Source organism: Atheta coriaria, unplaced genomic scaffold (genome assembly GCF_025399875.1).
Source record: "Atheta coriaria isolate IRGN ID8LTWV9N9 unplaced genomic scaffold, Caltech_Dcor_3.1 hic_scaffold_6_pilon, whole genome shotgun sequence".
NCBI classification, from domain to species: domain Eukaryota; kingdom Metazoa; phylum Arthropoda; class Insecta; order Coleoptera; family Staphylinidae; genus Dalotia; species Dalotia coriaria.
In genome coordinates this window covers 13,179,327-13,204,923 of record NW_027045448.1, presented here as the reverse complement: position 1 = coordinate 13,204,923, position 25,597 = coordinate 13,179,327, and the positions used below count along the sequence as shown (strand labels likewise).

The 25,597-nt window shown below is 38.8% G+C and overlaps 10 protein-coding genes across 11 annotated transcripts; 7 read left to right on the top strand and 3 right to left on the bottom strand.

Moving 5' to 3' along the window:
• The first annotated feature begins 177 nt into the window (after window positions 1-177).
• On the top strand, window positions 178-3,436 carry Coq9 (ubiquinone biosynthesis protein COQ9, mitochondrial). Its single transcript, XM_065306505.1, has 4 exons — window positions 178-479; window positions 2,499-2,785; window positions 2,836-3,048; window positions 3,108-3,436. The coding sequence occupies exons 1-4, from the start codon at window positions 434-436 to the stop codon at window positions 3,351-3,353; spliced, it is 792 nt and encodes a 263-aa protein (XP_065162577.1). The 5' UTR covers window positions 178-433; the 3' UTR covers window positions 3,354-3,436.
• A 2-nt stretch (window positions 3,437-3,438) lies between these two features.
• On the bottom strand, window positions 3,439-4,737 carry LOC135794968 (suppressor of cytokine signaling 6-like). The gene is made up of 2 exons (XM_065306504.1): window positions 4,279-4,737; window positions 3,439-4,217 (listed from the first exon to the last, which is right to left on the bottom strand). Exons 1-2 carry the CDS (start codon window positions 4,606-4,608, stop codon window positions 3,732-3,734), a joined length of 816 nt encoding a protein of 271 aa, XP_065162576.1. The 5' UTR covers window positions 4,609-4,737; the 3' UTR covers window positions 3,439-3,731.
• Window positions 4,738-4,834: 97 nt separating this feature from the next.
• Window positions 4,835-10,473, top strand: Helz (Helicase with zinc finger). The gene is given in 5 exon segments (XM_065306502.1): window positions 4,835-5,433; window positions 5,506-6,149; window positions 6,152-6,495; window positions 6,559-7,591; window positions 7,649-10,473. Coding segments are annotated over 5 exon segments (4,611 nt in total). The 5' UTR covers window positions 4,835-5,141; the 3' UTR covers window positions 9,947-10,473.
• On the bottom strand, window positions 10,131-14,527 carry LOC135794970 (uncharacterized protein C16orf52 homolog A). 2 transcript variants are annotated; one of them, XM_065306506.1, is made up of 3 exons: window positions 14,300-14,527; window positions 11,002-11,214; window positions 10,131-10,937 (listed from the first exon to the last, which is right to left on the bottom strand). In XM_065306506.1, the coding sequence occupies exons 1-3, from the start codon at window positions 14,400-14,402 to the stop codon at window positions 10,750-10,752; spliced, it is 504 nt and encodes a 167-aa protein (XP_065162578.1). In that variant the 5' UTR covers window positions 14,403-14,527; the 3' UTR covers window positions 10,131-10,749. The 2 variants fall into 2 exon arrangements, with proteins under 2 accessions (XP_065162578.1, XP_065162579.1); XM_065306507.1 differs by lacking the exon at window positions 14,300-14,527 and adding an exon at window positions 11,308-11,525.
• On the top strand, window positions 11,763-14,280 carry LOC135794967 (tyrosine decarboxylase-like). The gene is made up of 2 exons (XM_065306503.1): window positions 11,763-12,730; window positions 12,795-14,280. The coding sequence occupies exons 1-2, from the start codon at window positions 12,416-12,418 to the stop codon at window positions 14,220-14,222; spliced, it is 1,743 nt and encodes a 580-aa protein (XP_065162575.1). The 5' UTR covers window positions 11,763-12,415; the 3' UTR covers window positions 14,223-14,280.
• Window positions 14,528-14,789: 262 nt separating the features above from the next.
• On the bottom strand, window positions 14,790-16,717 carry LOC135793376 (uncharacterized). Its single transcript, XM_065304313.1, has one exon. The coding sequence runs from the start codon at window positions 16,546-16,548 to the stop codon at window positions 14,950-14,952; it is 1,599 nt and encodes a 532-aa protein (XP_065160385.1). The 5' UTR covers window positions 16,549-16,717; the 3' UTR covers window positions 14,790-14,949.
• Window positions 16,718-17,461: 744 nt separating this feature from the next.
• LOC135793377 (methanethiol oxidase) lies at window positions 17,462-19,561 on the top strand. The gene is given in 6 exon segments (XM_065304315.1): window positions 17,462-17,620; window positions 17,928-18,079; window positions 18,146-18,668; window positions 18,671-19,204; window positions 19,207-19,366; window positions 19,426-19,561. Coding segments are annotated over 6 exon segments (1,431 nt in total). The 5' UTR covers window positions 17,462-17,607; the 3' UTR covers window positions 19,475-19,561.
• A 55-nt stretch (window positions 19,562-19,616) lies between these two features.
• On the top strand, window positions 19,617-21,344 carry LOC135793378 (regulation of nuclear pre-mRNA domain-containing protein 1B). Its single transcript, XM_065304316.1, has 5 exons — window positions 19,617-19,902; window positions 19,954-20,190; window positions 20,244-20,543; window positions 20,602-20,777; window positions 20,839-21,344. Exons 1-5 carry the CDS (start codon window positions 19,752-19,754, stop codon window positions 20,995-20,997), a joined length of 1,023 nt encoding a protein of 340 aa, XP_065160388.1. The 5' UTR covers window positions 19,617-19,751; the 3' UTR covers window positions 20,998-21,344.
• Window positions 21,345-21,379: 35 nt separating this feature from the next.
• On the top strand, window positions 21,380-22,423 carry LOC135793379 (distal membrane-arm assembly complex protein 2). The gene is given in 2 exon segments (XM_065304317.1): window positions 21,380-21,744; window positions 21,747-22,423. Coding segments are annotated over 2 exon segments (855 nt in total). The 5' UTR covers window positions 21,380-21,515; the 3' UTR covers window positions 22,373-22,423.
• A 63-nt stretch (window positions 22,424-22,486) lies between these two features.
• Window positions 22,487-25,539, top strand: LOC135794745 (SET and MYND domain-containing protein 4-like). The gene is made up of 6 exons (XM_065306129.1): window positions 22,487-22,674; window positions 22,743-23,134; window positions 23,314-23,329; window positions 23,399-23,569; window positions 24,114-24,647; window positions 24,705-25,539. The coding sequence occupies exons 1-6, from the start codon at window positions 22,562-22,564 to the stop codon at window positions 24,871-24,873; spliced, it is 1,395 nt and encodes a 464-aa protein (XP_065162201.1). The 5' UTR covers window positions 22,487-22,561; the 3' UTR covers window positions 24,874-25,539.
• The last annotated feature ends 58 nt before the right edge of the window (window positions 25,540-25,597 follow it).

The window sequence follows — 25,597 nt, the reverse complement described above, 5'->3', positions numbered from 1 at the left end:
AATTTCGACTTAAATAACTTAATTATTATGTTTTATTCTTATTTTTAAAAGAATTACATAAATCTTGAAAATACAGTGTTGCCATCTACCTAATTCAAAACCCGTAGTCACGTACCACCATTTACAAAAGTAATTTACTTTAATTTTACTCATTTGTAACATGACACTGTATTTATCCGTTATCAATTATCTACAAACAAGTTTAATCACAGATAATTCCACAACTGCGCCTCAATTTTCAACAGAAGGGGAAATTTCAGCAGGAATTTAAGCGCAAGTCGGCGAATGTAGCACAAGTTGCATACATGAACCGCACGAATGGTCACAAATGAGGGGCTCAAATAAGTATTATTATTTTGTTTAAACATTTCGCGTCGCATTACGATTCCACGGCGATCTTCAAGTATTCTCTTCGCCCTCCTCGACTGTGATTATGTCCCTCACAATTCTACTCGCGTCTGCAAGAAGCACGCTTAGATGTAAGTGCCAATAAAGAAATAACCTAACTATCAATCATAGAAAAGTCACTCAAAATCACATCAAATCATCCCGAGACAATCAACGCACAAAAATATACTCGCGAAATTCACTTCGATTAACGCGACGAATACTTTTCCAGCTTGATGTAATATTATAATATCATCTGGACGCATATTCTGTTTGTTTTGTTTGCCTATTTCATCACATTCAAAAACTTAAAGTTATAAATCTGAAAAATCAAGAATCAATCAAGATGCAGATTGAAAAATTCATCCACGACCTGGAAGCGCTCATCCTGAGTGATAATCAAGTAGAAACAACCGAATTATGCATCAAGGAAAAGAATTAATCAAAGAAAATTCATTTGATGTGTTGGAAGCCATAACAGAACACATTACAGAAGCAAATGAACAGGAAAACCCTGCAAGACTACAATTAGCAGTTGAATTATTATCAATGGTCACTGAAGTGTGTAGTTATGATGATGTCTTGCTATGTTTATACAAGACACTTGCTGATACACTTGATGACACTACTTTTGTCCATTTATTGGACCCATTGAAGATTGCACTGACAAAAACACCAGAACATAAATTCAAATATGCAATTTGGTGTTTTGATGCGATAAAAACATTCGTCGCCAATTTACCAACACCACAAACTGCGAATATATCCGAACCTGAACGCAGTTCACAAACAGATGAGGATATAGAATTAGTCAAGCAGAGAATCATCAGAATCTTCACTAAAATCGTTGATTTCTATGAAACAGTCGCGCCGAAATTCACCACAGAAAGTAATAATTTACTTGTAAGGAAGTACATGCTGCAATTATTGGGTAAACCTTTGTGTTTCATGGATTTAAACCCTGATGAAGAGTGTTTTTCCTTTACTGAACGCATAATCAACCTTACAACAGAAAATTGTGATCCTTTCAAGTATTTAACTTGGTTAAACTATAAAAGTACAGATGAGGAAGACTTGAAAGTCGATAGACTCGCTCTCGCTAACTATTTCTACCTGATTCTGGTTTTGAAAGTTAACAAGACAAAGATTCCTCAAGTTTATGATAATGTTTTCATCTTCAGGCATATTATGTATTATCTGACTGAGCTTTTCAACTATGATCAACAATATGTGATTGAAAAAGGTCTTTTACTAGCTGATTATATCTTGAATGTTAAAAATCTTCCCCATCAGCTGTTAGATGATGAAATCCACTCGAAATTCACCGGGAATTTAAGCAAAGTAATCGTCTTCAGTTCCCTAAAAGAAAACCGTCAAAAAGCTCTTGAAGTATTTCGAAAATACATTTTAACATTTGATCAACGTGGAAAATACTTAATAATCCACAATGCATTCAATGTGGTTGAACATAGCGGCCTCATGGGATATCTCATCACTGTTTATAAAGATTTGATCGTTGATGAGTTTAAAAATCAAAATATTGGCGAGTTTTTCCGGGGTGCGAAGCTGGAAATCATGATAATGCAGTTTTGTCATCTACAAAAGCAGGAAAACAGCGATATGATGGAATTGGCCGATCAGATAATCCCAGCGTTGAATTTATTGCGATATTTGGCGATTAGAGACAAACAGGATGTGACAGGAATAAAGAAATTACTACCGATAATCTCGAAAGTGTTTCTGGAGCCGTTGAAAAAAGGCCTCGTCATTTCCAAGTCACACTACGGACAGCAAATCAAACAGATAAACGATGAACCAGACAGCGATAAAAACACACCTGTAACCGTCACTGTCGGTGGGAAAGACATGCCAAGTTTAGCTCGCAAAGATAAATTGAATATGTTGAATACATCCATTACTGTTTTCGATGTAATGGAGAGTCTATTGGCTAGACTCAACGAATGTGTACAGAATTGTTGAGAGAGAGAGAGATTTTCTTTGTTTCAAAAAAACCCAATAAAAATTTCACGTGTATTTTAATGTTTTTAAGTAAAAATATCACACTCACCTTGATTTTTTTTCTTTTTCTGATTAGTTTGTTTCTTGTGTAGATTCCTGCACGGTTGCCGCACAAAGATGGTGCTCCACCAAAGATAAAGACACGAATCACCATCATGAAGAAGAAGATGCCTATGAGGAGGAGATCCGCGATAAGATTCTCGCTGCTTCCTTGCCGTATGTGAAAGAGTTGGGCTGGTCGAAGGAGGCGATAGCTGCAGGAGCCTGCGAAGTTGGTTATCCTGGTGTCACGCATGGCATGTTCACACGCGGCGGTGGAGATCTAGTCTTATACTTCCAGAAGTCATCAAATTTAAAACTCGTGGATTTCATGAAAGATGTAAGCTAAAAACATTTAAAATTAATAATAATTAAACATAATATTCATAGTTTCAATGTCGTCATGAGGAAAAAAGCGTCCCGCCAGCGGAATTCGTTGAAATCGCGTGTAAAGAACGTTTGTCAATGACAATACCCTATCTTGCAAGATGGCCGCAGGCGATTGCCATTATGACGTTACCACCGAATGTCCCGCAGGCCCTGGCGACACTATTAACAATGGTTGATGATATTTGTTATCATGCAGGCGATCGCTCTGTTGATGTAAGTATAAATTACATACAATAATCAAATAAACATTTTTAAAGTTAAAATTTTGTTAGTTTACGTGGTATGCAAGGCGAATAGCAGTCGCAGGAGTGTACAAAGCAAGTGAATTGTACCTGATGCAAGATAAATCACCAGAATACCGCGATACATGGAAATTCCTCAATCGCCGCCTAACGGAAGCAGTGCAACTGAATGATCTAATCAACAGTAAGCGTGATGGGCCCAATATGGCTGGTAAAGACACGATTTCCGCGGCGTTTACAACAGCGCGAAATATTCTCGGTTTAAACAAAACTTAACTCTAGTACAAAATAAGCTAACCGTAGTTCGGTTTAAGTTAATCTAGACCAATTTGTTACACATATAAATGTTTTGTTAAAAACGTTTAAGCCTAGTTCACTATATTTCGAAAAGAAAACATGCCCTTCCTTATTATCATTCAATTATCACATTCATTATCAATAACCAGATTATAGAATAAACTTTGCTTCTAACGTAGCGGTTAAAATATGACATTTTTTAACAGTAATAAAAAGGTAATAAAACAATGCTTCACCAGATTCAAAATGAAACGAAACACTTTGAGCTCGGTGTGTGTGGACATCCACGCATTAAAAACTAATAAATATCGCTGATGAAATGTTATCGTATCAAAAATACTCTCGTTTGTGCGGATGTCAGTACTGCCCCTGGCGGAGATAGTGTTTGAGTGTGGCGGGCAGTGGCAGCTCTTCAATGGCGTTCACATTGCAATGCTGTCGCACGACGAAGCGACACAGGTGCATCAGGCTGCGCACCTCCATGTTACGCGAGACGGGCTTCAACAGGCGAATGGGCGTGGGCGGATCGTGAACGCTGTAGCTGAGGATGGAGTCAGCCGAGAGGGTTTGAGCGTAGTTTATCAGCTCCGGAACGCTGGGGCGCTCCAGCGGGCCGAGTTTAAACGAGCCGTTCTCATACTCGATGTATGTGTGCATCGTGTAGCCGTAGGAGCGTAGACTTAAGGTGTAGATGTGGTTCTGTGAGCTGGAATCGCGGACGAGGAATGCGCCGTCCGGTTCACTGCAGAGGTGCTCTTGAGCTTCGCGTTTGCTGAGCGGACCCCAATACCAGCCGTGTTTTGATAGGTTGAAGCGTTCCAGGACTAATTTACCCACCTGTGGCTGTGATGAAATTATTAGAATGTGTTTTTATTTAAGTTTAAAAGGTTAAAGTGCAACTTACAGGTCTGACAGCTTCCTCAGCAGGCTGAAGATTTCTTGGTGGTGGAACTGGGGCAGGTTCTGGCTGTTGAGCCATCGGCATAGGTTCTTGATTCGTCTGTACGGATGCCTGGTAGAGTTTGCTGTCGCGATATCGCCCACCGGAGCGCCGGAAGGTGCGCTTAAAACTGCGCAGGATCTTCGCCGTGCGACTCTTGGTGGTGTTGTCGTCGTCGCAGGCCTCCGGGTCGCGCGACGCTCGCGTCGTATTGAACCAGAACTTAAACTTCAGCATCGCGCGTGGAAATCGTCGCTCCTGATGTGTCTTGCCATTGTAGCCGGATAGATCCATCTTATCGCGATGCTGACAATTCGCTCATTGATAACACATTCACTGTGCAAATATTCCAATTGCAATAAATGAATGCAACCCACACAGGGGACGGTCAGAAGAAAACAAATGACAAACGAATGTGAGATGAGCAAGAAAGTTTCATCTAAAGCTTAACATACACTTATTGGTATCTTATAGTGTTGAAGATGTGTTGTGGAGCTTTAGAGCTGTCATTTTGGGATGACAATGCAACGTTGCCGTCTTAACATAACAAATCCTGCTGGATTCCTGCGGGTGTTTATCTGTTTAGGTGTTTACGCTGTTTACACTGGCTTACTTTTAGCGATCGCGAAATTGTTGACAGTGCGAGTCCGCTGATTGCCGTCGAAATTGCAGCCGAAGAGAGTTCCCAAGCGTAGCGCTAGTTTAGTTTGTAGTTTAGATTTTTGATATCAATTGTTTCAACGAATTGCAGAAGAAGCACGAGCGCGCCGGCCACCCATCTAGGGGGTCGAAGATGTCGGCGATGAAGACGTTCATCGCCGATCGCAATGGATGTCATGGAAGCACTCGCTTTTGATTTGGTGGCGCGCGGAGAGTGGACACGCGCCGCCGACACCCTCAACCAGCTGCTGGCCGCCGCCGGCACCCGCAAGGATGATGTCGTTCGTTACCTGGTGGCGCGCTCCGAGTGCTTCTTCCAACTGAAGCACTACGGGGCGGTGATTGCAGACTGCCAGCGGGCTATCAATGCTGGCGCAGCTGCAAAACGGCATGAAAATGCGTTGGTTACAATCAGACACAGGCGAATTTGTGCATTGTTTGCACTAAGGAAGTATCAAGGTAACAATTATAAACAATACAACATAAAACTGTCATATTATAAACAAACCACTCAATTAATGTTTCCCTCAGAGGCGGAATTAGCAGTACAAGAATGGGTGGCATCAAAGAATGGTCCCAATCAGCACGAGGTAGCTAAAATCCTAAAACGCTTGCACGCCTCGCAGGCCGCCAATGGGCTGGGGCTGGAGGCGGAGCTAAACACAGTGGAGGCTCAACTGACAGCTGTCAGGGCGAGCAAGATGGACGCCGGAAGTGTGGTTATGTGCTCTTACTGTAGCATAGCATTCAAAAGTAAGATGGAATTACGCGGACACTGCCAGACAGAAGAGCACCAACGCGTCATCATGTCCGATGAGGGACGTGATTGGCGCTGGCGACCGCCACCTCGCGGATGCGATGCGGAATCATACAAACTCTGCGACGCCTTTCTCGAAGTGGGCGTGTGTCGCTACAGCTCGCAATGCATTGATGCACATGGCCTGGAAGAATTACAAGAATGGCGTGAACGTTTCGAATACCGCCGGATGAAATTACAACGCGCTTATGATTCAGAATTGTACGGAAAGTCATACACTGAAGAACTGGTTGATAAATTAGTCGTTTCGCTCGCACCCGAATTAATCATGAGAGAAAACGTGGATGATGTTGAAGTTTCCTGTAATAATAAACTATCCACAACACTTTCGGAGAAAAACCGTCGACAAACATGGATTTTACCATGAAAGCAGGTGAAGGTGTAGGGTTGAAGGCGGTAGCGTTGTTACAAGACACCCATCGGGCGTATTTTCATATAAAATCAATAAAAATCGGCTCGAAGAACCTGGAAGTCGCCAATCAACAGGAGTGGCTATGCAAAGGAGGCGTGGTTCATTCAAACTCCGCCCAGATAGAGATTTCTTTCAGTGCGGATATCTATGGCACTCTACGACAGTCCATCGTGTTTGATTTCGGCATCGAACCAATGCTAGTTAAACATTTATGCGTTGATGTCGTCCCAGTGACTGACATTGACAAGATTAACGAAATCCGCAAGGAAATTCTCCTCTCATCCAGCGAACGGTAAAGAAAAACCCTTAAAAATTGTTTTTAAACTTATATTGACTTTTTATTAATTTTTTCCAGTTGGAACTCGAATAATTCCGAAATAGTCCAATTCACATCACCACTCACGTCATTGGTACCCTCCTATGCAGACACCGAGTCTGATTGGGCGAAACACCTCGCCGCTGTTTACCCCGCCCCACACCCGGAAACTTTTATGTTGTCGCAGTCGACAATCAAAGAAAAACGCCTCACGCGTAACACCTACGCTGCGCGAATGCACGAATTGCTTTACATTGAAGAAATGGCGCGTTACGAATGCATCGCCCGATTCAATGTCACTTTGAAGTTGAAAATCATCCATAGCTATCTCCTCTCACCGAATAGCACTGCCAGTAGTACCGCGAAGTACTCCAGTTCAGGCGAACTCTTCGCTCTGATGCATCTTGGTAAAGAATTATCCGAGGATACATCAGCAGGACGTTTGATTTTAAACAATTGCATGACTGTTTTATTATCACCTGAAGATCACGCGCATGGTAAAGTCTACGAAGCGTTGATTGAAGACAAAGGTAAAACAATGATCTACCTCCGATTGTCTGCGGTCACTGTTAGTGAATTAGCCTTGAAAGCGGATACGGAATTCCGCGCGCAGATGCAATTCCAACTCAATCGCATACCGTATTGCGAATGGCACTATGCGATTGATAAAATCCCGGATTACAAGGTGATCTTCCCTGAAGTGTTCCTCGAACCGAATATTCCATGGACCCCGTCGAGGCAGTGGTCGGATTCGTTGGATTCACGCATGAATTTGAAGCAAAAAGAAGCTGTGGTTGCGATTACAACACCGCTTTATGTAAATTTACCTCCTGTGTTGATTATTGGACCATTTGGTACAGGGAAGACGTTTACCTTGGCTCAGGCTATCAAACAATTAGTGAAACAACCCGAAAGTCGCGTGTTAATTTGTACACAGAGCAACAGCGCTGCGGATCTTTACATTAAAGATTATCTGCATCCGTATGTTGAAAGTGGGCATGAAAGTGCGCGGCCTTTGAGGATATATTACCATAAACGATGGGTGGCGACTGTACATCAAACTGTACAAAAGGTAAACATAACCTAACATAACCTAAATTAATATCTATTAATTTTTATAGTGTTTTAGTATTGTTTAATAAATTCCGCTGGAGGTATGAAGCGTTTTCTCATCCCAACGGCAGAGGATATAATGAAACACCGAATTGTTGTGGTGACGTTGTCCATTTCGATGTACCTCTCAACAATAGGCTTACCACGTGGGTTTTTCACGCATATTTTCCTCGATGAAGCCGCCCAGGCCATGGAATGCGAAGCTATCATGCCGTTAGCCTTGGCCAATGACAACACACGCATTGTCTTAGCCGGAGATCACATGCAATTATCCCCGGAATTATTCTCTTCGTTTGCTAAAGAACGCAATCTGCATGTGAGTCTGTTGGAAAGACTCTATGACCATTATCCGAATGGTTTTCCGTGTAAAATCCTCCTCTCGGAGAATTATCGTGCTCATGAAGCGATTATTCAATTCACTTCGGAGTCTTTCTACGACCAGAAGCTGATCTCTAGCGGGAAACAACCCCGACATGAAATATTCTACCCGTTGACTTTTTTCACTAGTCGCGGGGAGGATATACAAGATTTAAACTCCACAGCGTTTTATAATAATTCCGAAGTTTATGAGATTGTGGAACGCGTGCAGGAGTTGAAGAAGTTATGGCCTTCTGCATGGGGGAAGTTTGATGATCAAAGTATTGGAATTATGACACCTTATTCAGATCAAGTCTTACGGATCAGATCTGAGTTACGAAAGAGGAGATTGTATGGTATTTCTGTGGAAAGAGTGTTGAATGTTCAAGGAAAACAATTCCGCGCGATTTTTTTGTCTACTGTAAGAACAAGACGGACGTGTCAGGCTGCAAAAGGTGGTGAAGGTGAGGATGCGGATTTTGGCTTCCTGTCGAATTCCAAGCTGTTGAATACCGCGATTACCAGAGCGCAGAGTCTGGTTGCTGTTGTCGGTGATCCCATTTCTCTGTGCTCAGCGGGAAGATGCAGCAAAGTCTGGGAGAGATTCATACAAATTTGTGAAGAGAACAATTCCTTATTTGGTATAACTTGGTTGTCACTAAAAAATCAACTAGATGGCGTTGAATTGAAGAAGACTTATACCCTAAACCCGCTTGCGCCTGAGTTTATTCCGCGAGCCATGCAACAACAGGAATATATGCGGCCATTACAGAAGTTCATGCAGAGTCCTGTAATGGTTATGCCTCCACAAGGTGTACCAAGACCTCAGAATCATCAAACACCACAACAACAACATATGCTTCCGGTTTATCCAGGGATGTTGCCATTGTTACCACCACAAGCTATGATGAACATGCCTAATATTCCTGTGCAGTATTTCATGGGCCAATCACAATCCCCGAGAAATCTAAACATTCAACCTGTGGGAAATCCCCGCGTAGGAAATCCCAACAAACCAGAGGATATTGGTATACAATTTCGTAACAATGTGCATTTTCCGGAGTTGCCTCCAAGTGTGAATGTACCCCCACCACCACAACAAGTCAAACCTATGCCGACGACATCTTTATCAACACTTACGGATTATATTAATCTACTGCCGACGAATATGTCACTGGCGGAGATGTTGCTTCAACCAATCGGGAATCAACAACGGTGGTATTATACTTTGTTGACTAATAAGGGACCCGATGCCGCGAAACAATTCGAGATGTTAATCATGACCGCGAATAGGAAGGAAACCGCCGAGCCTAGTATACAACATATGCAACCACAAATACAACACATGCCTTTTCCACCGATAGTTCAACAACAACAGCAATTTATGAATCCGGGGCATCCACAGTTACCAATAAGAAGTAATTCTACTCCTATGGGTGCTACTAATGGTGCTGTAGGTTTACCGAATTACCAAAACATACAACAAATGCAAACTGTTCAGAATTTGCAAGGAATTCAGAACTTACCTCAAACAAATCCGGGTTTGACAGCGATGCAGTACTGGAAACCGCCACCACATCAAGTTTCTCAAATATCGCAGATTTCACAACCGTTGTACCTCCGTCAAAGTGGTGATTCCGAAGGTAAACACCATAAATTAGACTCTGCAGGTGGTTCAGGTTGTTCCGGCATGAGTAGTGCAAGTGGTTCTGTTGCTGGTGGGAATGTAGGCTCACCGGAAATGGGTGTACCGCGCCAATGGCAGCAACAGATCAACGCCGAGTTTGCGCAGTTGAGTCTCCACAATGGCGAGACGGCTGATGATGTCTTCAATCGCTACAAAGACTCCACGGGTTCCACGACTTACGCCAGTGTTGTGCGCAATGTCGCCAACATCTCGAATATCGGTAACGATAAACTTTCACTCAGCGGGCCTAGATTGTATCAGTACTTTTGAGCGTGTGCTGCTTCACAATCTTACAATCGTATAATCATTATTTCTTATTAATAACCCACACAGTATAAAACTAAATTAAAACTAAAACACGTTAAACATAACACATTTCTGTGAAATATTGAAGAAAAAAACAAACAAAAAGACTACATTCTAGTTAGGACGAGTTATTAAACAATTCGAAGTGTATATATAGACATTATGTTTATTCGTTTTCAATAATTATATCAACACTTATAGAAAAGTAACGAAAAAAATGAGTAAATGCACGAGTTGCAACCAAAAAAAATATGAAAAGAGAAAATCACAAAAAGATTACCGAATTTACTAAGTAGATGATAAAATAGAATCTAAGCTTAAGCTTAAAATAAAAATATAAGTGTATAAAAAATAGCGGAGTATAAAAACGCATGTATAATATAAATATTCAAACGCAGAGATTAAAGAAGAAAAAAAATCATAAAAAAACAAAGAAAAAGAAACCTGTTAATTAATAATTATTGAAAATATAAAGAATATTGCGCAAATAATGACCTCTTTCAACAATTCACCTATTTTGTACATTAAGTTAACATTTAATTTCAATATTCCACATTTTAGCTAATATTTACAAAACACAACATTGATTCCCCTAGTCATGTGTTATGTCATGATTGATACTAGATATATTTAATACGCTGAGGAGGGATAAATGCCACCCTTATCACAGAAGATGATTTAAGTTTAAAAAGTGTATCAAAACGAATTTACCTAAATCCTATTCGAGTTCAAAACCACTCGTCGTCATCGTCGTCCATCATTAAAAGTTAAAAATGTGGTAGACATACTTTGCCCGCAAACAGTTCAGAAATAACCGTAATCCACAGCGCCAGCACGAAGAGAATGTAGGAAATGCCAACCTGATGACTGTTTGGGAGCTGATAAGGCTGCCCACCGATTTCATCAACGTGGAAACCCATTGGGAAGATTACAGCGGCCAAACAAAACAGGACCACTGAAATAATAGCAAAAAATTAATTTTTATTTTTTATTTTTATTTTTTGTAAAAAATAACTTACTAGCTGTAAATCCAACCCATCGTGCATACGGAACAACATTTCTATCCCAATGTGAAGATGCCAGCAGGATAATAGTGGTTGTGATGCAGATACAACCGACAAAGATGCATACTAATGCCAATAACCATTCCGGTTGAAGATCCGGGGTGAAACATACTTGCGGACGGTTATAGAGTGTCATACAACTCCACATCAGCCCCAGACGCGTGTCGCCTGTAAGCAAAAGTTTCCAATTATAAAATCATAAAAATACCAATACTGTAATCATCCTGTGGAGATCATTAATCATATAACTTCAATTTACACCTCTCACGGTGATGATGCATAAGTTACATTGTTGAACAATGAAGAAAGTTTGTGTATTCAACCGGATTCCGGACTTTATGTTGACGTCATCTTGAAAGACTGATCTTAATCGATGTATACAATCCCCAAATGTACAAAATCTACTACACAGTCAGTTTTATTACGTTTTAAAGTATAATTTGCGCATTTTGGTGGTTGACTGGTTGAAGTTGAAGTAAACTAAACGCAAAATGTTTGTTGTGTTAAGTTTTATGTGTGTTTTCATAGCACATGTTATTTTTTTCCTTGGTTTCAACCAAGAGCGTTAGATATTTCCGTGAATTTAACACAAAAAATATCGAAAAGTTTAAATACTTAACGAGTTCCAGCATTACATACTGTTTATTCTACACTTGAAATTTGAAAGATCAAGTTGAATGTTTACGTGTTGGGATGAGCAATGAGTCAAAGCAAATAGTGTAAAATGCGTGGCGCAAATGTGTGTGAAACGCAATCGCGTGTGACCACAAAACGAAAAAAGTTCACAACGTCATGAATGTATGATGTCACAACACAATGGAAATGAACAGGAACAGGGGAAAACCTCAAACAAGGAAATCACAATAACCACAAAACGAATTTTAAACAAAATGGCGGCGATATGAATAAATTAGGTCAAAGATCTTTTTACTTTTTAAATATTGACACAAACAATTAGTTATTATGAAGCAACAAAGTTAAACACAGATGTTTAACACTAACAATTAAGTTGACAAGTAGCGACACGTTCGCTAAGCTGCAAAAACAAGTGTTAACATCCCCTAATAACCAAACACTTACACTACATAATCTCATTATGTAGCTGGTGGAACAGAAACCATACACCATAATAACACCCGACGCAAATCGGTTCATTAGCTTAGACATTTTTTTTTGCAAGCCGTGAAACGTAAGACTTAGCAACCGACGTTCGTCCGAGTTGAGTGGGGCACAAACGATGCTAATATATTAAATACCGACGCATCGACAGGCCCACACTGGTGATTAAGTGTTAAACGGTGTTAATCGCTCAAAAGTGCAACGAATTTCAAACAATACACGCGTAAATTGTTGAAATAAAAACAACAAAATGAACACCGAAGAGTTTAGAATTCGTGGGAAGGAGATGATTGATTACATCTGTGACTACATGACGAATATCTCCGAAAGAAGAGTTACACCAAGTGTTGAACCAGGGTATCTGCGGAAGTTATTACCATCGGATGCTCCTGAAGAATCTGAAGATTGGGATGCGATTATGAAAGACGTGGAGGAGAAAATTATGCCTGGTGTTACCCACTGGCAACATCCGCGTTTCCATGCGTATTTCCCATCGGGGAATTCATATCCATCCATTTTGGGGGATATGTTGAGTGATGCGATTGGATGCATCGGATTTTCATGGGTAAATTTTACTAAAACTATTTTAAAAACAATTTCAATAATATTTTTTTAAAATTTAATTTCAGGCTGCAAGTCCGGCTTGCACAGAACTAGAAACAATCGTAACCGATTGGTTCGGTAAAGCAATCAATCTCCCCTCAGAATTCATCTCATCCTCACCTTTATCTCGTGGTGGAGGAGTAATTCAATCATCCGCAAGTGAATGCGTCTTAGTTTGCATGTTAGCCGCACGTAATCAAGCAATAAACTATCTAAAAATCGCCGATGAAGAAGAATCTGTTTACCTGCCACGACTGGTTGCCTACTGTTCAAAAGAATCGCACTCATGCGTAGAGAAAGCCGCCATGATTCTTTTGGTAAAACTACGCATCCTTGACGTGGATAAAGATTCAAACCTCAATGGAGAGACTCTACGCGCCGCCATGGAAGAAGACGAAGCGAAAGGATTGTTTCCTTTCTTTGTATCAACAACGCTAGGATCCACAGCGTGTTGTTCTTTTGATAAACTGAGGGAAATTGGACCGATTTGTAAGAGTAAGAAGAGTGTTTGGCTGCATGTAGATGGCGCTTACGCCGGAAATGCATTTATTTGCCCTGAATTAAGGCAACTTATGGATGGGATTGAATATGCTGATTCATTCAACACTAATCCTAATAAATGGCTGCTGGTGAACTTTGATTGCTCTTGTTTATGGGTGAAAGATAGAATGAGACTCACAGGAGCACTGATTGTGGATCCTTTGTATTTACAACATGCGAATTCTGACGAGGCGATTGATTATCGCCATTGGGGCATTCCTCTAAGTCGACGCTTCAGATCCTTGAAGTTATGGTTCGTTATCCGGAAGTATGGCATTCGTGGCTTGAGGAATTACATTCGTAATCATATAATGCTAGCGAAATACTTCGCTGAGTTAGTAGCTAAGGATGATGACTATGAAGTCCTCAACGATGTGAAATTAGGACTTGTCTGTTTCCGGATCATCGGCAGTGATGGTTTAAACCGAAGATTATTGGCGTTTATTAATGCTTCGGGTAAAATGCATATGATTCCTTCGATGGTGAGCGGAAAATATGCGATTCGATTCTGTGTGGTTGCTGAACACGCCTCTAAAAAGAACATGGATGATGCCTGGATGTTAATAAAGTCCATGGCGCAAGAATTAATGGAAACTCAAGCGGTTACACCGGAAGCAGTCACGCGTCCGCCATTAACACGACAAAAATCTCGAAGATTCTCTTTTACCAGACAAGTTTCACGCGAAGTTTATACGAGATCGTTGAGCAAAACCAACCTACACGATGGTGCGACCCCTATTCTCATCCCAGATGATGAAACGCCTGATTATAACGATGATGACGATGAAGATTATGATTATTGTGACTTGAAAGATGTAAATGGTGTGTTTGATGCTGAATTGCCAGCGAATATCAAACCCAACAGTAATTTTAAAATGTTGGCGACACGGTCGCAGAATACGCAATCGAGTTGATCCATATGTGTGTGTATTTATTTATGTGTATCGTTATTATAAACTAATCTAACGTAAACTATTTGGTGATTTATTACCTCCCACATCTGTGATGATCCAGTCGGGCATTGCGAGACTCACGATGGCGAATATATCAGCTGCCATGAAGAGTGTTCCAGAGATTAATGTTAACTTATCCATTTTTTATGAGTTGCGATGGAAATGCAGCGTTTATTTTATGTTGGAATGTTTATTATTGCTAAAAACTAAACACGACTATGAGAAACAACTGACGATCACAAGTTGTTGACTATTTTTTGACAGCGTGTTGTGACCTTGAGGGTAGGCAACGTAACAAAAAGAAACTAAATTTAAACAAACAGAGTATAAAATACCAAATTTAACGAGCTTATAACAATTAAACATGTTATAATATTGAAATAATGTGTTTATTTACAGTTTTTGTTAAATATTTACGTTTTTATAAAGTTTAGCAATGATATTCTAGTTGAAGAGAGAATAAAAGTCCCTAGAAAGTTACCAGAATAAGAACCAGAAGTAAAAAATTAAAACTTTCAAAAAACCAAATGAAATTTTAAGAGTTTATTAAATATTAATCAACACTTACACAAAAAACATCGAATATAAGAGAATATAAATAGTCAATCTTAATTTTTACTTAAGTATAATCTTTGGTATATAAGCTTGGAGGCTAAAAGTGAAAAATATTTCAAAGTCAAAGATGCATTTACTTCGCGTAAAGTTTCGCCATCTCAGTCTCAAGCTGGACGACTTCCATGCGCGAAACAAGATGGCATGTTGCATCCTCTTCACCACACTTATAACTACTACTATAGTTGATCAATTCCTGCGCGCCATCCATATCCAAATCAGTTAAAAGCAAAGAATCATTCCTCTGCATCAGCGCCGGCTGACAATCCAGCCCAGTCGGGAAACACAACTGTGTAATACTAACCATACTGACATTAATCACTTGAAAATCTGTATCGGAGAACGAAATCAGCAGAACTTTCTCAAGCAGAGCATTTCTTTTAATCGTAGAACCATTTAGACTAACTGAAGGTGCTTCTGTCCATTGCCACAACTTCATTACAAACCCATTTAGATGTCCTTTTAAGTACATCGCATTTTTACGCGTGTTTTTGAAAGAATATGGAATTGGGCGCATTGCATAAGCCCTAGGTCTAGACCAGCCCAAAAGACGTTTATTATCTTTCGCTAGATGAACCAAACCAATATTTGTATGACAATCAGGGCATTTTCCAACATTTTGCACTTCCAATTTGTGCCCACTAAGAATATATTCGGTCTCATGCTGTGGTTCATACTGAATCTTTGTTGCTTGTACTGGAAATGTTTGATTTACAATCTTCTTCTGCAAATCCCCGACGTGTATCTTGTAATAATTATTGTGTGACGCATTAAAACAATTGAACAACACCAATTTGTCATCGTATTTGTAATCATTGATATCATCACACATATGCAGTGTAAAAGAAGTTAAAAGACTTCCAGTTCTTCCACAAATGATGATTAATTTGTTGTGTTGCGCATTGTGTGAGTCTGTGACTGATAACAACTCATTGAGATTGTCTTTATTCAAATCAGGCAGTAGAATTGGAAAGTCCATATTGGAAATGATCATTTTTGTGTTGTGGCCATGCCAGATGACAACGCCACTGAGTGCATCAAGTGCTTGCAATCCCATTTCACTCAAAAGCAGACAATCATCAACACTGTCCTCGTTGACATCAATTAAATCACATACCATTTCACTTGGTGTTCGTACTTGTGGCAGAAACCAACTGATTTGTCCTGTGGCTGATTTTAAAGCAATTGCACCACTTGTGCTGCTTCCATCGTAGTTACTGTTGAGACTTTTCTTTGCGAGTAATGCAAGATTGACACTCTTTTTATACCTGCCATTTATTACGTTTATACGACCACGTAACTCAATTCCTTCGTGTTCTACCTTCCAGGAACCAATTCGTGTGGGGCAAGTACCATGAGCTGAGCATGGTAAAACCCAAAGAAAAATTACAATCACAAGTATGCAGACCAAGATGGATGCGATGAATGCCAGGCGGCGGGCTGGCGACATCGTCCGGAAGCCCTTTGGCCACTTTTTATCAACGCGATGGACCACATGTTGGGGTAGATTGAACTGCAGATGGTGGTGGTGATTGGGTTGGCCATTTGTGTGCGTTCGATGCAGTCTTTGGCCCGGCTGGACTTCTTTTAGATCGTTGATTTCGTGCTCGGAATCAGAGTCGCTCAACGACTGCGGCAGTTGAGTGTAGATGCCTTGGGAGTTATTCGCCGACATTGTACTGCTGGCGCATTTTTGTTTTCGGGAGAACTGTGGTGTTCAACCACTTGAAGGTATCGATTTTGCGACTGGAGCTTTCCGTACTTGATACGGGTGATCGTGGGATGTGTTTGGGTCACGCGATGACATCATTCAAGACCAACAGGTTATTTACAAACTTCAAACATCAAACATCTTCTTAAAACATTTAAATTTGTTGAAAGTTTTGTTAGTTAAACTTTATAGTTAACTAATTTAAATTTAAACGAGTATTAACGAAGGTAATATTCGATTGAATTCGTTTTAAACAATTGTGTACTGTATAATGTGTTGCCTATATTACTATAGTATCCTTGGGCAAACAATATTTTCCGAACATGCAATTCCTGATAAAAATATCCAAACACTTCCTAAACAAAACATAATGGAAGCAAAAAATGCGCATTTTCTTTGCTTTGATAAGCTTCCAAAATGTATCTTCATTTCAGTTAGATTTGCCACAATGGCTGACATTATTAAAAACCTTGTAGATTTCCCATATTTTGACTTAGATTCATGGCGTTTTAGCAAAACACCACTTTCTTCGCAAATATTAAGTTTTATTGCTGTTTTATGATTACATTCGTCTTCAGAAAATGATTCTGAATCACTTACACCTTGTGGCAAAAGAGAATATTCTAAACCATCATCCATATCTGTCAAAAATTAATAATTTTGATATAAATAAATTCCAACCATGGTAACAACATCCAAGCGATAATAAAATCAATTTTGATTTATTGAATCGCTCATTATTCGGTGAAGAATAATGCAAAACATGTCCCAAGGTCAATGCCAAGTTATGTATGTATGTTACATGTTCAGAATCCAGTTATAGACATCACCAACACTATAATACATAGTAATCTGGACAACTCGATTGGATGTGGGTTTATCAGTAGTAATTCAGTGAGGGGGGCTTAGTAAACTTGGTAATGTTACTGATTTAAAGAGTAACTTCACTCAGTGTAACTCAGTTGTGTTTTTATAGCCGGCTTAGTTGTTTATATACGGTAAACCACAACTACAACTAACAAAATGTCATCACAAGGTACTTAAGTCTTAGATAAGATATAAAAATGTTTAAAAAATCATTATAAAGCTTGGAAAACATCAATTTAAAGGAAAATTACACTGTCTTTGATTGATACTTGCACTTGACATTGAAAAAACTTAAATTATTCTTCATTAAAGTAATATAACAGTACAAATTGGTATTTAAATTGGTGTCTATTGTCACCAGGGCAAAGTTGAACTCTTGACCATCGAAATTTTATCTTCTTACACAATAATAATTAGTTTTTGATAAAGAAAAACATCGTCATTGACTTCTAGTCACTAATTTAAACACTTTGTAGGTCCTGGCTATGCATCCCCTCTGGACGCCATGAAAAATGGCCCCCGTGAAGAACTCCTCTACGTTGTTTGCGTCCAACCAAATCAATCACCAACAAAAACTGATTTTCTTGCTACTGTTGATGTTGATCCAAAGTCCCCAACATATTGTCAAGTAAAAAACACTTCAAAACTACACATAAACTAAAAATATTCTAAAAATATGTTTATTTATATACAGATTATTCATCGTTTACACACTGGTCAAGAAAACGATGAGCTCCACCACAGTGGCTGGAACGTCTGCTCCAGTTGTCATGAGAGCACAGGCTGCTGCGATAAAACCCTCAAACGCGATAAGCTTGTCCTTCCTTGCTTAAACTCCGACCGAGTGCTTTTCGTCGACACCGGGAAAAACCCACGAGCTCCAACTCTCCACCATGCAATCCCTGGTGAAGTAATGCGTTCGATTAACTGCTCTGCTCCTCACACAGCGCATTGTCTTGCAACTGGAGATATCATGATCTCCACCATGGGAGATAAAGATGGTAACGGAAAAGGAGACTTTGTTTTAATTGACGCGAAGACTTTCGAGATGAAAGGCACCTGGACCAAACCAGGGAAGTTAGCCAAGTATGGCTATGACTTCTGGTACCAACCATATCATGATATCATGGTGGCATCTGAATGGGGAGCACCTAAAGTGTTCAAAACAGGTTTCCATCCTTCCCACAGCGCTAACCCGAATGCTTACGGATCTTCTTTGAATTTTACAAGTGGAGTACTCGTGAATTGCTCCAGAGTGTTGACCTTGGTCCCGAGGGTTGCGCCCCATTGGAAATCCGCTTCTTACACAACCCTAAAGAAGCCCAAGGGTATGTAGGTGCAGCAGTTAACGCAAATATTTACAGGTTTTACCAAAAGGAAGATGGCACCTGGGCAGTACACAAAGCAATCGATGTAAAACAAAAGAAAGTCGAAGGATGGTTGACTTCTCACATTCAGGGAATGATTACGGATATTCTCATCTCTCTGGATGATAAATATCTGTATTTGAACAATTGGTTGCATGGGGATGTGCGTCAGTATGATATTACTGATAGAGCCAACCCGAAATTAACGGGACAAGTGTTTCTGGGAGGAAAAATATTGAATGATTCAGCTATTAAAGTCATTGAAGATGAAGAGCTTACTTCACAACCGGATCCTGTGATTGTAAAGGGTAAGAGACTCTATGCTGGGCCACAAATGATGCAACTTTCATTAGATGGGAAGAGATTGTACATCAGTAACAGTTTGTATTCCCGTGGGACAAACAGTTTTATCCAGAAAATGTCGAGAATGGAAGCTACATTGTCAAGCTGGATGTTGATACTGTTAATGGCGGCATGAAACTTGATCAGGACTTCTTGGTTGATTTTGGTCAAGGACCAGATGGGCCAGTATTAGCTCATGAAATGAGGTAAAATTTCAAAACAAAATTTTTTTATTTTTGATTTTTGACATTTTTTTAACTTTTAGGTATCCTGGCGGTGATTGCACTTCTGATATCTGGTTGGCAACAAAATAATTACTTCTTTTATGCTATGTTTTAATTTGTATTTGATACAATATTTTAAAGAAATTAATGTTTAAATAAATAAATGTTTTTCATGTTTTTACGTTGATGTAGTGACACCTAGCGGATTAATCACGGAAACTCTTTCGCAAACATAACCTGTGCCACAGTGACGAAGATTTGAGATGCGGCATACAGACGAGTTGTAAAACATTCGAAATAACAACATTCCTGACTAATACGAACTAAATGCGCTTCGAGTGCTTCGGAGAGTTAGTTTATTTAAACAATGACCGGGTTTACGGAGAGTGCGCTCGTGAAAAAATTGAATGAACTCAACAACTCATCTCAAAGCATTCAAACTCTGAGTTTGTGGATCATACACCATCGAAAACACCATGCATTAGTTGTGAAAATATGGCTCAGAGAATTAATTAGAGGTAACCACATAATAACAATTACTAAAACAATTATTGATAATAAATTTGCAGCTACATCAAGAAAATTAGTTTACATGTATCTTGCCAATGATGTAATACAAAACAGCAGGAAAAAAGGGCCTGAATATGGCAAGGAGTTTGGTCTGCACTTAAAAAAAGCCTTTGAAAACATTGCCAGCAGTGGTTGTGATGAGAAGACCAAAGGTAGCCTGGGTAGATTGTTAAATATCTGGAAAGACAGACAAATGTATGATGAAAGTCTCATTACGGAATTCCAAGAAGCTTTAAGTAATTAAAACAGTTATTTAATAGAATTAAATGGTAAATAATATTATTTTTAGATCTCCCAGCTAGTATTGAAGAACCACCAATCAAGAAACAGAAATCCAATCATAATTCAAATCCGAAAGAAAGGAAAAAGTCTGAGACTGAAGTGATTGTTGAGGTGGATGGCAAGCTGGAAACTCATGTACACCTAAGTCCAAACATAAATGCCTCAGATCCGCCGGAACCGGAAGAGCTTATCAAAGCTATTCAAGACTTAGAGAATAATACTGCTTCTACTGATGAGGGTGTCAGGCAGAAGATTGCTCAACTTCCAATTGAAGTGTCTGAAACTTCTCATTTATCTAAAATAGAAGGTAAAATGTTTTAAAAATTCAAATTTCCTATTAATAAATGCGTTGTTTTTTGTTTTAGACAAAGATGCAGCTGAAGGACTTTCAAAAAAAGTCGAAGATGCTTTACTTTTACTAAACGACTACAATAGTCGACTCTCCGTCGAGGTGGAAAGCAGAAAAAAGGTTTCTTCAATGCTTAGAGAGTTCCTCATCTCACAGAAAGAACTTCTGGCCCAAGCAGAAGCTGGATTAGAAGTAAAAACATCAAAACTTTAATAAAATACACAAAAAATATTAATTTTATTTGTATTTTCAGGAGTACCAAGAAAAACTATCCAAAGTCTACACCGTACGACAAGAACTGAAGTCTCACATACAAAACCTACCCGATTTGACAGCCCTACCGGATGTTACAGGTGGCCTGGCGCCACTTCCCTCCGCCGGAGATCTCTTCAACGTGAACAACGTTCATTAACAGAAATGAATCAACAAGTCTGAAATAGCTAGGCTACACTACACATACAAATGCATAATACATGAGTGCAGGTCTTAATTTAAGCTTGCTTTGTGTTTTTGTAAAGATTCATTTCATGTCGCAAGAGTTAACACAACAAGACAGTCGTAAAATGCATTACGTAAATGTACGACAATACTTTATTTAAATGAACAAGCAGATTGACATCTCACTTAGGCAAACAAGTGTGTAATTTTATTTGAACTTGTCTTATCGGCTAACTAACTAGAAAACAGTTGAGTATCATTTGTGGTTGGCGAATTGATTGCGTTTGAAACTACACAACAATAAACATTTTTCTAATGTTACTTGATTTAGTATATAAAAAGCAGTCTATTATGATTTTTATAATCTTATTTTGTTTATAATTATCTTATTATCGATTGTTGGCACCATCTTTTGATGCGAGCGAATCTAACCACACTTTCTCGTGTCCCGCAACATTTTTCTGATAAACACTTCAAAATTCCGCAATAAAAATGTTAAAACTACAAAATTTCAAACGAATACTCCAACAAAATGATAAACTACAAAGATGTTTATGCAGTGCAGCACCGAAAGACCCGAAAACATCCATGTCAATTGAATTAACAAAATCATCTGTGATTCAAACCAAACAACAAGCGAAAGCTGAGCTTGCTACTAAAGAAGATATGAAGTGGAGAACACCATGGCATGAAAAGGAAGGCGAGTATTACACAATGCTGCGTGGTTTTACGATGACAAGCCAGCCTCACCGTTTTTGCGTTTTGTCCAGCAACCTTTTGATATGTCTCCAAGTGCATTCAAAGGTTGGTGGGCCAAGAAAAAGGAGCGAGAAGCCATTGCACTCCAGCAATATCTACCAGAAAGACATGCAATGCTTGGTAGTGAATTGGCAGCAGCCCATTTTCTCGTTCACAGAGGCGCGGCTGTGAAATTCTTTGGTGATGACAAGTGGATTAAAGCCAATGCACTCAATGATTATGAACTGCCCAAAAAGTATCAGGATGATTTGTATCTACAGGCAATTGATTGCACTGATGTAGAGTTATATTATGAGGGTATGGTGAATTTAAAGAATTTGAAGAGTCTGGAGTGGCTGAGTCTGAATGGGTGTGAGAAATTGGATGATTGGGCACTGGATAGAATTGGAAACATTTTTAGTCATTCACTGCTGTATTTGGACCTTAGAAATATTCCTGATATTACACACAGGGGTATTGAGGCTCTGTGCAAGTTGGAACATTTGAAGATTTTGTATATTGATGATATCTTTGCTTCTAAAGAGTTTGAAATGACTTGTTTATTGTTACAAGAACATAATCCCAGTTTAGATATACGAATTGAGTATTAATATGTATATTGTATGGATAACAATAAAGTTGTTAAATTATTGAATAACTTATTTCTTGTTTTTCTTATTTTTATCAATAACTTTTAAATTATCTTCAAAGTAGTTTTAAGGTTATATTAGGTATTTAGTTCTCAAAGAGTAATAACTTATAAAACATTAATAAAACTAAGCAATAATTTGTCTTCCATAATGGAAGGGCAGCAATGGACAAAATTACTTGTTTTACTAGATCAAAACTCATCAGAATATGAACACTTATCAATTAATGAAGCCTTTTTAAAGTTCTATAATGAAACGAACAAGTATGTGCACTTTATATTTCAATCTACCCTTAAATAACATGTGTAATAATAAATAATATCTATTTTAGTATTCCACATGAAGAATGGCTCAGTGAGCAACTTGCAGAAACACCTACCAAGTCCAATACAAAAGCTGAAACCTTTCGAAGCCTTGGAAATAAATTTTACTGCAGAGGAAACTTCAAAGAAAGTATTAAATGGTACACAATGAGCCTGCATTTTGCAATTCACAATGGAGCAGAGTATGGTAAAGCACTAGCCAATAGATCAGCAGCATCTTTTGCTCTGGAGCAGTATGATGAATGCTTAAAAGACATTGGAGCTTGTTTTGCAAGTGAATATCCTGTTGAATTACAACAGAAAGTTTTATTAAGAAAACTACAGGCTTATTATCATTTAGATATGGATGATGAGTTTAATAAACAAGTATTAGACATGGAGGACGAATTTAAGGATACTGGTAATAAATTTTGTATGATTAAACACTTAATAGTTCAGAATTAATTAATTTCAGAAATATTTCAACAATGTATCAATAATTATAAGAATAAGGATAGAACTGGCGAGGGAAAAAATCTCCAGCTAAATTAGATCCGGAAAACTTATTATTAATGAATGAAACGTTTGCTTTTGCTACAGACTTAGTAGAATTAAGGTAAATTAAAAATTAGTGTTTATAATGAAAAGAAGATCAACATATTTTAATATTATTTGTTTTATTCAGATACAATTCAGAAAAAGGCCGCCATGTTATCGCCGCTAAAGATATTGAACCAAACTCCATTTTGTTTAAAGAAGAAGCTTTCGTTGCTGCGCAAATTTTCAAATCTCGTGAAGAACTTGAGCACGAAGTGTGCTACAATTGCTTGAAGCATATTCCTTACTTTTCATTACCGTAAGTTACATTTATATAAATCAAAAGGTGAAAAGCAATATCCGCGTATGTACGACTTAAACCTTACCGATGACGTCATAAAAGGGAGGAAAGAGGAACCTGAACTGCGACTGCATTGCTGGACGACTCAGGCACGACTGAGCATTAGGCTACCTGTGCGCTGCCTTTTTATACCTGCGGCCCACCAGCAAAAAGTGGAGGGGGAAGGCGCGTGAGGTCAGCGAAGTTTCTGATTGGTCGTTTGTAGGAAACACCTGGTGACTACCTGCAGGTCATACCGCTACACGCGACCAATGAGAACCTTCGCTGACTTCACACGCCTTCCCCCTCCACTTTTTGCGGGTCAGCCGCAGGTATAAAAGGCAGCGCACAGAGAGCCCCGTGCTCAGTCGTGCCTGAGTCGTCCAGCAGTCCAGTCGTAGTCTACACTCCTCTCTTCTTCCTTTTTTGGTGTCATTGATTGCTATGGGGTCTTTCCAAGTCTAGTATTTTAATCAATTCATTTCCACTCGTTATTTTTCACCTAATAACAAACTCTTTTCAGATGTCCTTCATGCACCTATTGCCTATACTGCAGTGAAAACTGTAAGACAACTTCATGGTCTTCAAGCCATCGCTTTGAATGTCCTGGCATGATTATTTTCTACGAATTAGGTCAAGCATTACCAGCCTTCAAGTGCATAATGAAAGGTATCACCAGTAACTACACAGAAGCTGATAAAACATCAGTTATCTTTGGTGATTCAGACAATAATTACAAATACGCTAATTCATTACTAACAAATTTTGAAATACGCAGTGATAAAATGAATTTCCTTGGAGTAGCACTGATTATCATCATTTATTTACGAAGTAAGACTGATTTCTTTACTTATATTCACGAATATATACAAAACAGAGAAGATTTAGAGGTTTTCATGGGACAAATGTTAGTAAAACACATGGTGCAATTGTTTTGTAATGGCAGCATTGTTGAAAGACAAACCGGGTTGAATTCTGAACGTAGACCGATTGCAGCCGCCATTTATCCATCGATTTGTATGATGAATCATTCCTGCAAGTCGAATATCACGATAAAGTAAGTAAAAACCTCTTAAATTTTAATTTTTTACTAAAAACTTGCATAATATTGTAGATATAATGGTTCTACAGCAATTGTGAAGTCAATTGACAAGATTCTCGAAGGTGAGGAAGTTTTCAATAGTTATGGTGTTGATTACACCACAGATAAAAGCTTTAGACGAAAATATTTACTTGAAAACTTTGGTTTTCATTGTTCCTGCTCAATTTGCGTCAATAATTAAACTCCGACTTGAGTTTTTCATCGTATTCCGAATAATATCGAACAGTTTGAACCAAATTGTTAGTATTTACTAGTTCCTTAAACCGTATTTCTTTTTAATTGCTCTCTGTGAAACCACGCTAATAATTTATGCATCGTTCCGCGCGCCATTTCGTTTTCTCCACGCTGAATTCAATTTTCAGCCTGTTGTACTATTTACGCAGGAGAGTCAATTAAAAATTCCATTACAACATTTTTACGACATTTCTACCTGCGTAGCATATGGAATACACACGGAAAGTAGATTGTTGTGATAGAGCTATTAGAAGCACTTTGCACAAACGTAAATATAGATTTTCTTTCGTTTTGCTTACACTACGCTCCTTTTTATGGACATGCATGCTTCCACATCGTTAAAATATTAATTAGCTTTCGTCTTATACGCTGCACGTCGCCACCAAATGGTCTGTAATGAATATATTAGTATGGTTTATGGATCATAAGTGGATCAAGATCAGAAATACGGTTTATTTGTTTGGAAAACAAAAGAAATTCACGTTTTTTCATAAAAATGAAAGAAAACGTTAAAATTAGTTAGGAATTTTGAGGTTATGTGATATATTTGTTTGTTTTTATTGATATACAAGTTTAGAAGAAGTTTTTCATTGAATGCGACATGGAAACAGTAGTTGGTGTTTTGTTTGATTCGTTTTGATTAATTTCTTGCCCCCGAAAACAAAACAAAA

Bases quoted from the DNA above. Each gene is read 5' to 3' on its own strand.
- Coq9 (XM_065306505.1), top strand. From the start codon at position 434: ATGTCCCTCACAATTCTACTCGCGTCTGCAAGAAGCACGCTTAGAT. The intron at 480-2,498 runs GTAAGTGCCAAT...TTTCTTGTGTAG, and splicing joins TGCAAGAAGCACGCTTAGAT to ATTCCTGCACGGTTGCCGCA. The intron at 3,049-3,107 runs GTAAGTATAAAT...AAATTTTGTTAG, and splicing joins CAGGCGATCGCTCTGTTGAT to TTTACGTGGTATGCAAGGCG.
- LOC135794968 (XM_065306504.1), bottom strand. From the start codon at position 4,608: ATGGATCTATCCGGCTACAATGGCAAGACACATCAGGAGCGACGATTT. The intron at 4,218-4,278 runs GTAAGTTGCACT...ATTTCATCACAG, and splicing joins CTGAGGAAGCTGTCAGACCT to CCACAGGTGGGTAAATTAGT.
- LOC135794967 (XM_065306503.1), top strand. From the start codon at position 12,416: ATGAACACCGAAGAGTTTAGAATTCGTGGGAAGGAGATGATTGATTAC. The intron at 12,731-12,794 runs GTAAATTTTACT...ATTTAATTTCAG, and splicing joins GATGCATCGGATTTTCATGG to GCTGCAAGTCCGGCTTGCAC.
- LOC135794970 (XM_065306506.1), bottom strand. From the start codon at position 14,402: ATGGATAAGTTAACATTAATCTCTGGAACACTCTTCATGGCAGCTGAT. The intron at 11,215-14,299 runs GTAATAAATCAC...TTTTGCTTACAG, and splicing joins GATCATCACAGATGTGGGAG to GCGACACGCGTCTGGGGCTG. The intron at 10,938-11,001 runs GTAAGTTATTTT...CTATTATTTCAG, and splicing joins ATGGGTTGGATTTACAGCTA to TGGTCCTGTTTTGTTTGGCC.
- LOC135793376 (XM_065304313.1), bottom strand. From the start codon at position 16,548: ATGTCGGCGAATAACTCCCAAGGCATCTACACTCAACTGCCGCAGTCG.
- LOC135793378 (XM_065304316.1), top strand. From the start codon at position 19,752: ATGACCGGGTTTACGGAGAGTGCGCTCGTGAAAAAATTGAATGAACTC. The intron at 19,903-19,953 runs GTAACCACATAA...ATAAATTTGCAG, and splicing joins GCTCAGAGAATTAATTAGAG to CTACATCAAGAAAATTAGTT. The intron at 20,544-20,601 runs GTAAAATGTTTT...TTTTTGTTTTAG, and splicing joins TCATTTATCTAAAATAGAAG to ACAAAGATGCAGCTGAAGGA.
- LOC135794745 (XM_065306129.1), top strand. From the start codon at position 22,562: ATGGAAGGGCAGCAATGGACAAAATTACTTGTTTTACTAGATCAAAAC. The intron at 23,570-24,113 runs GTAAGTTACATT...AACTCTTTTCAG, and splicing joins ATTCCTTACTTTTCATTACC to ATGTCCTTCATGCACCTATT. The intron at 24,648-24,704 runs GTAAGTAAAAAC...ATAATATTGTAG, and splicing joins AAGTCGAATATCACGATAAA to ATATAATGGTTCTACAGCAA.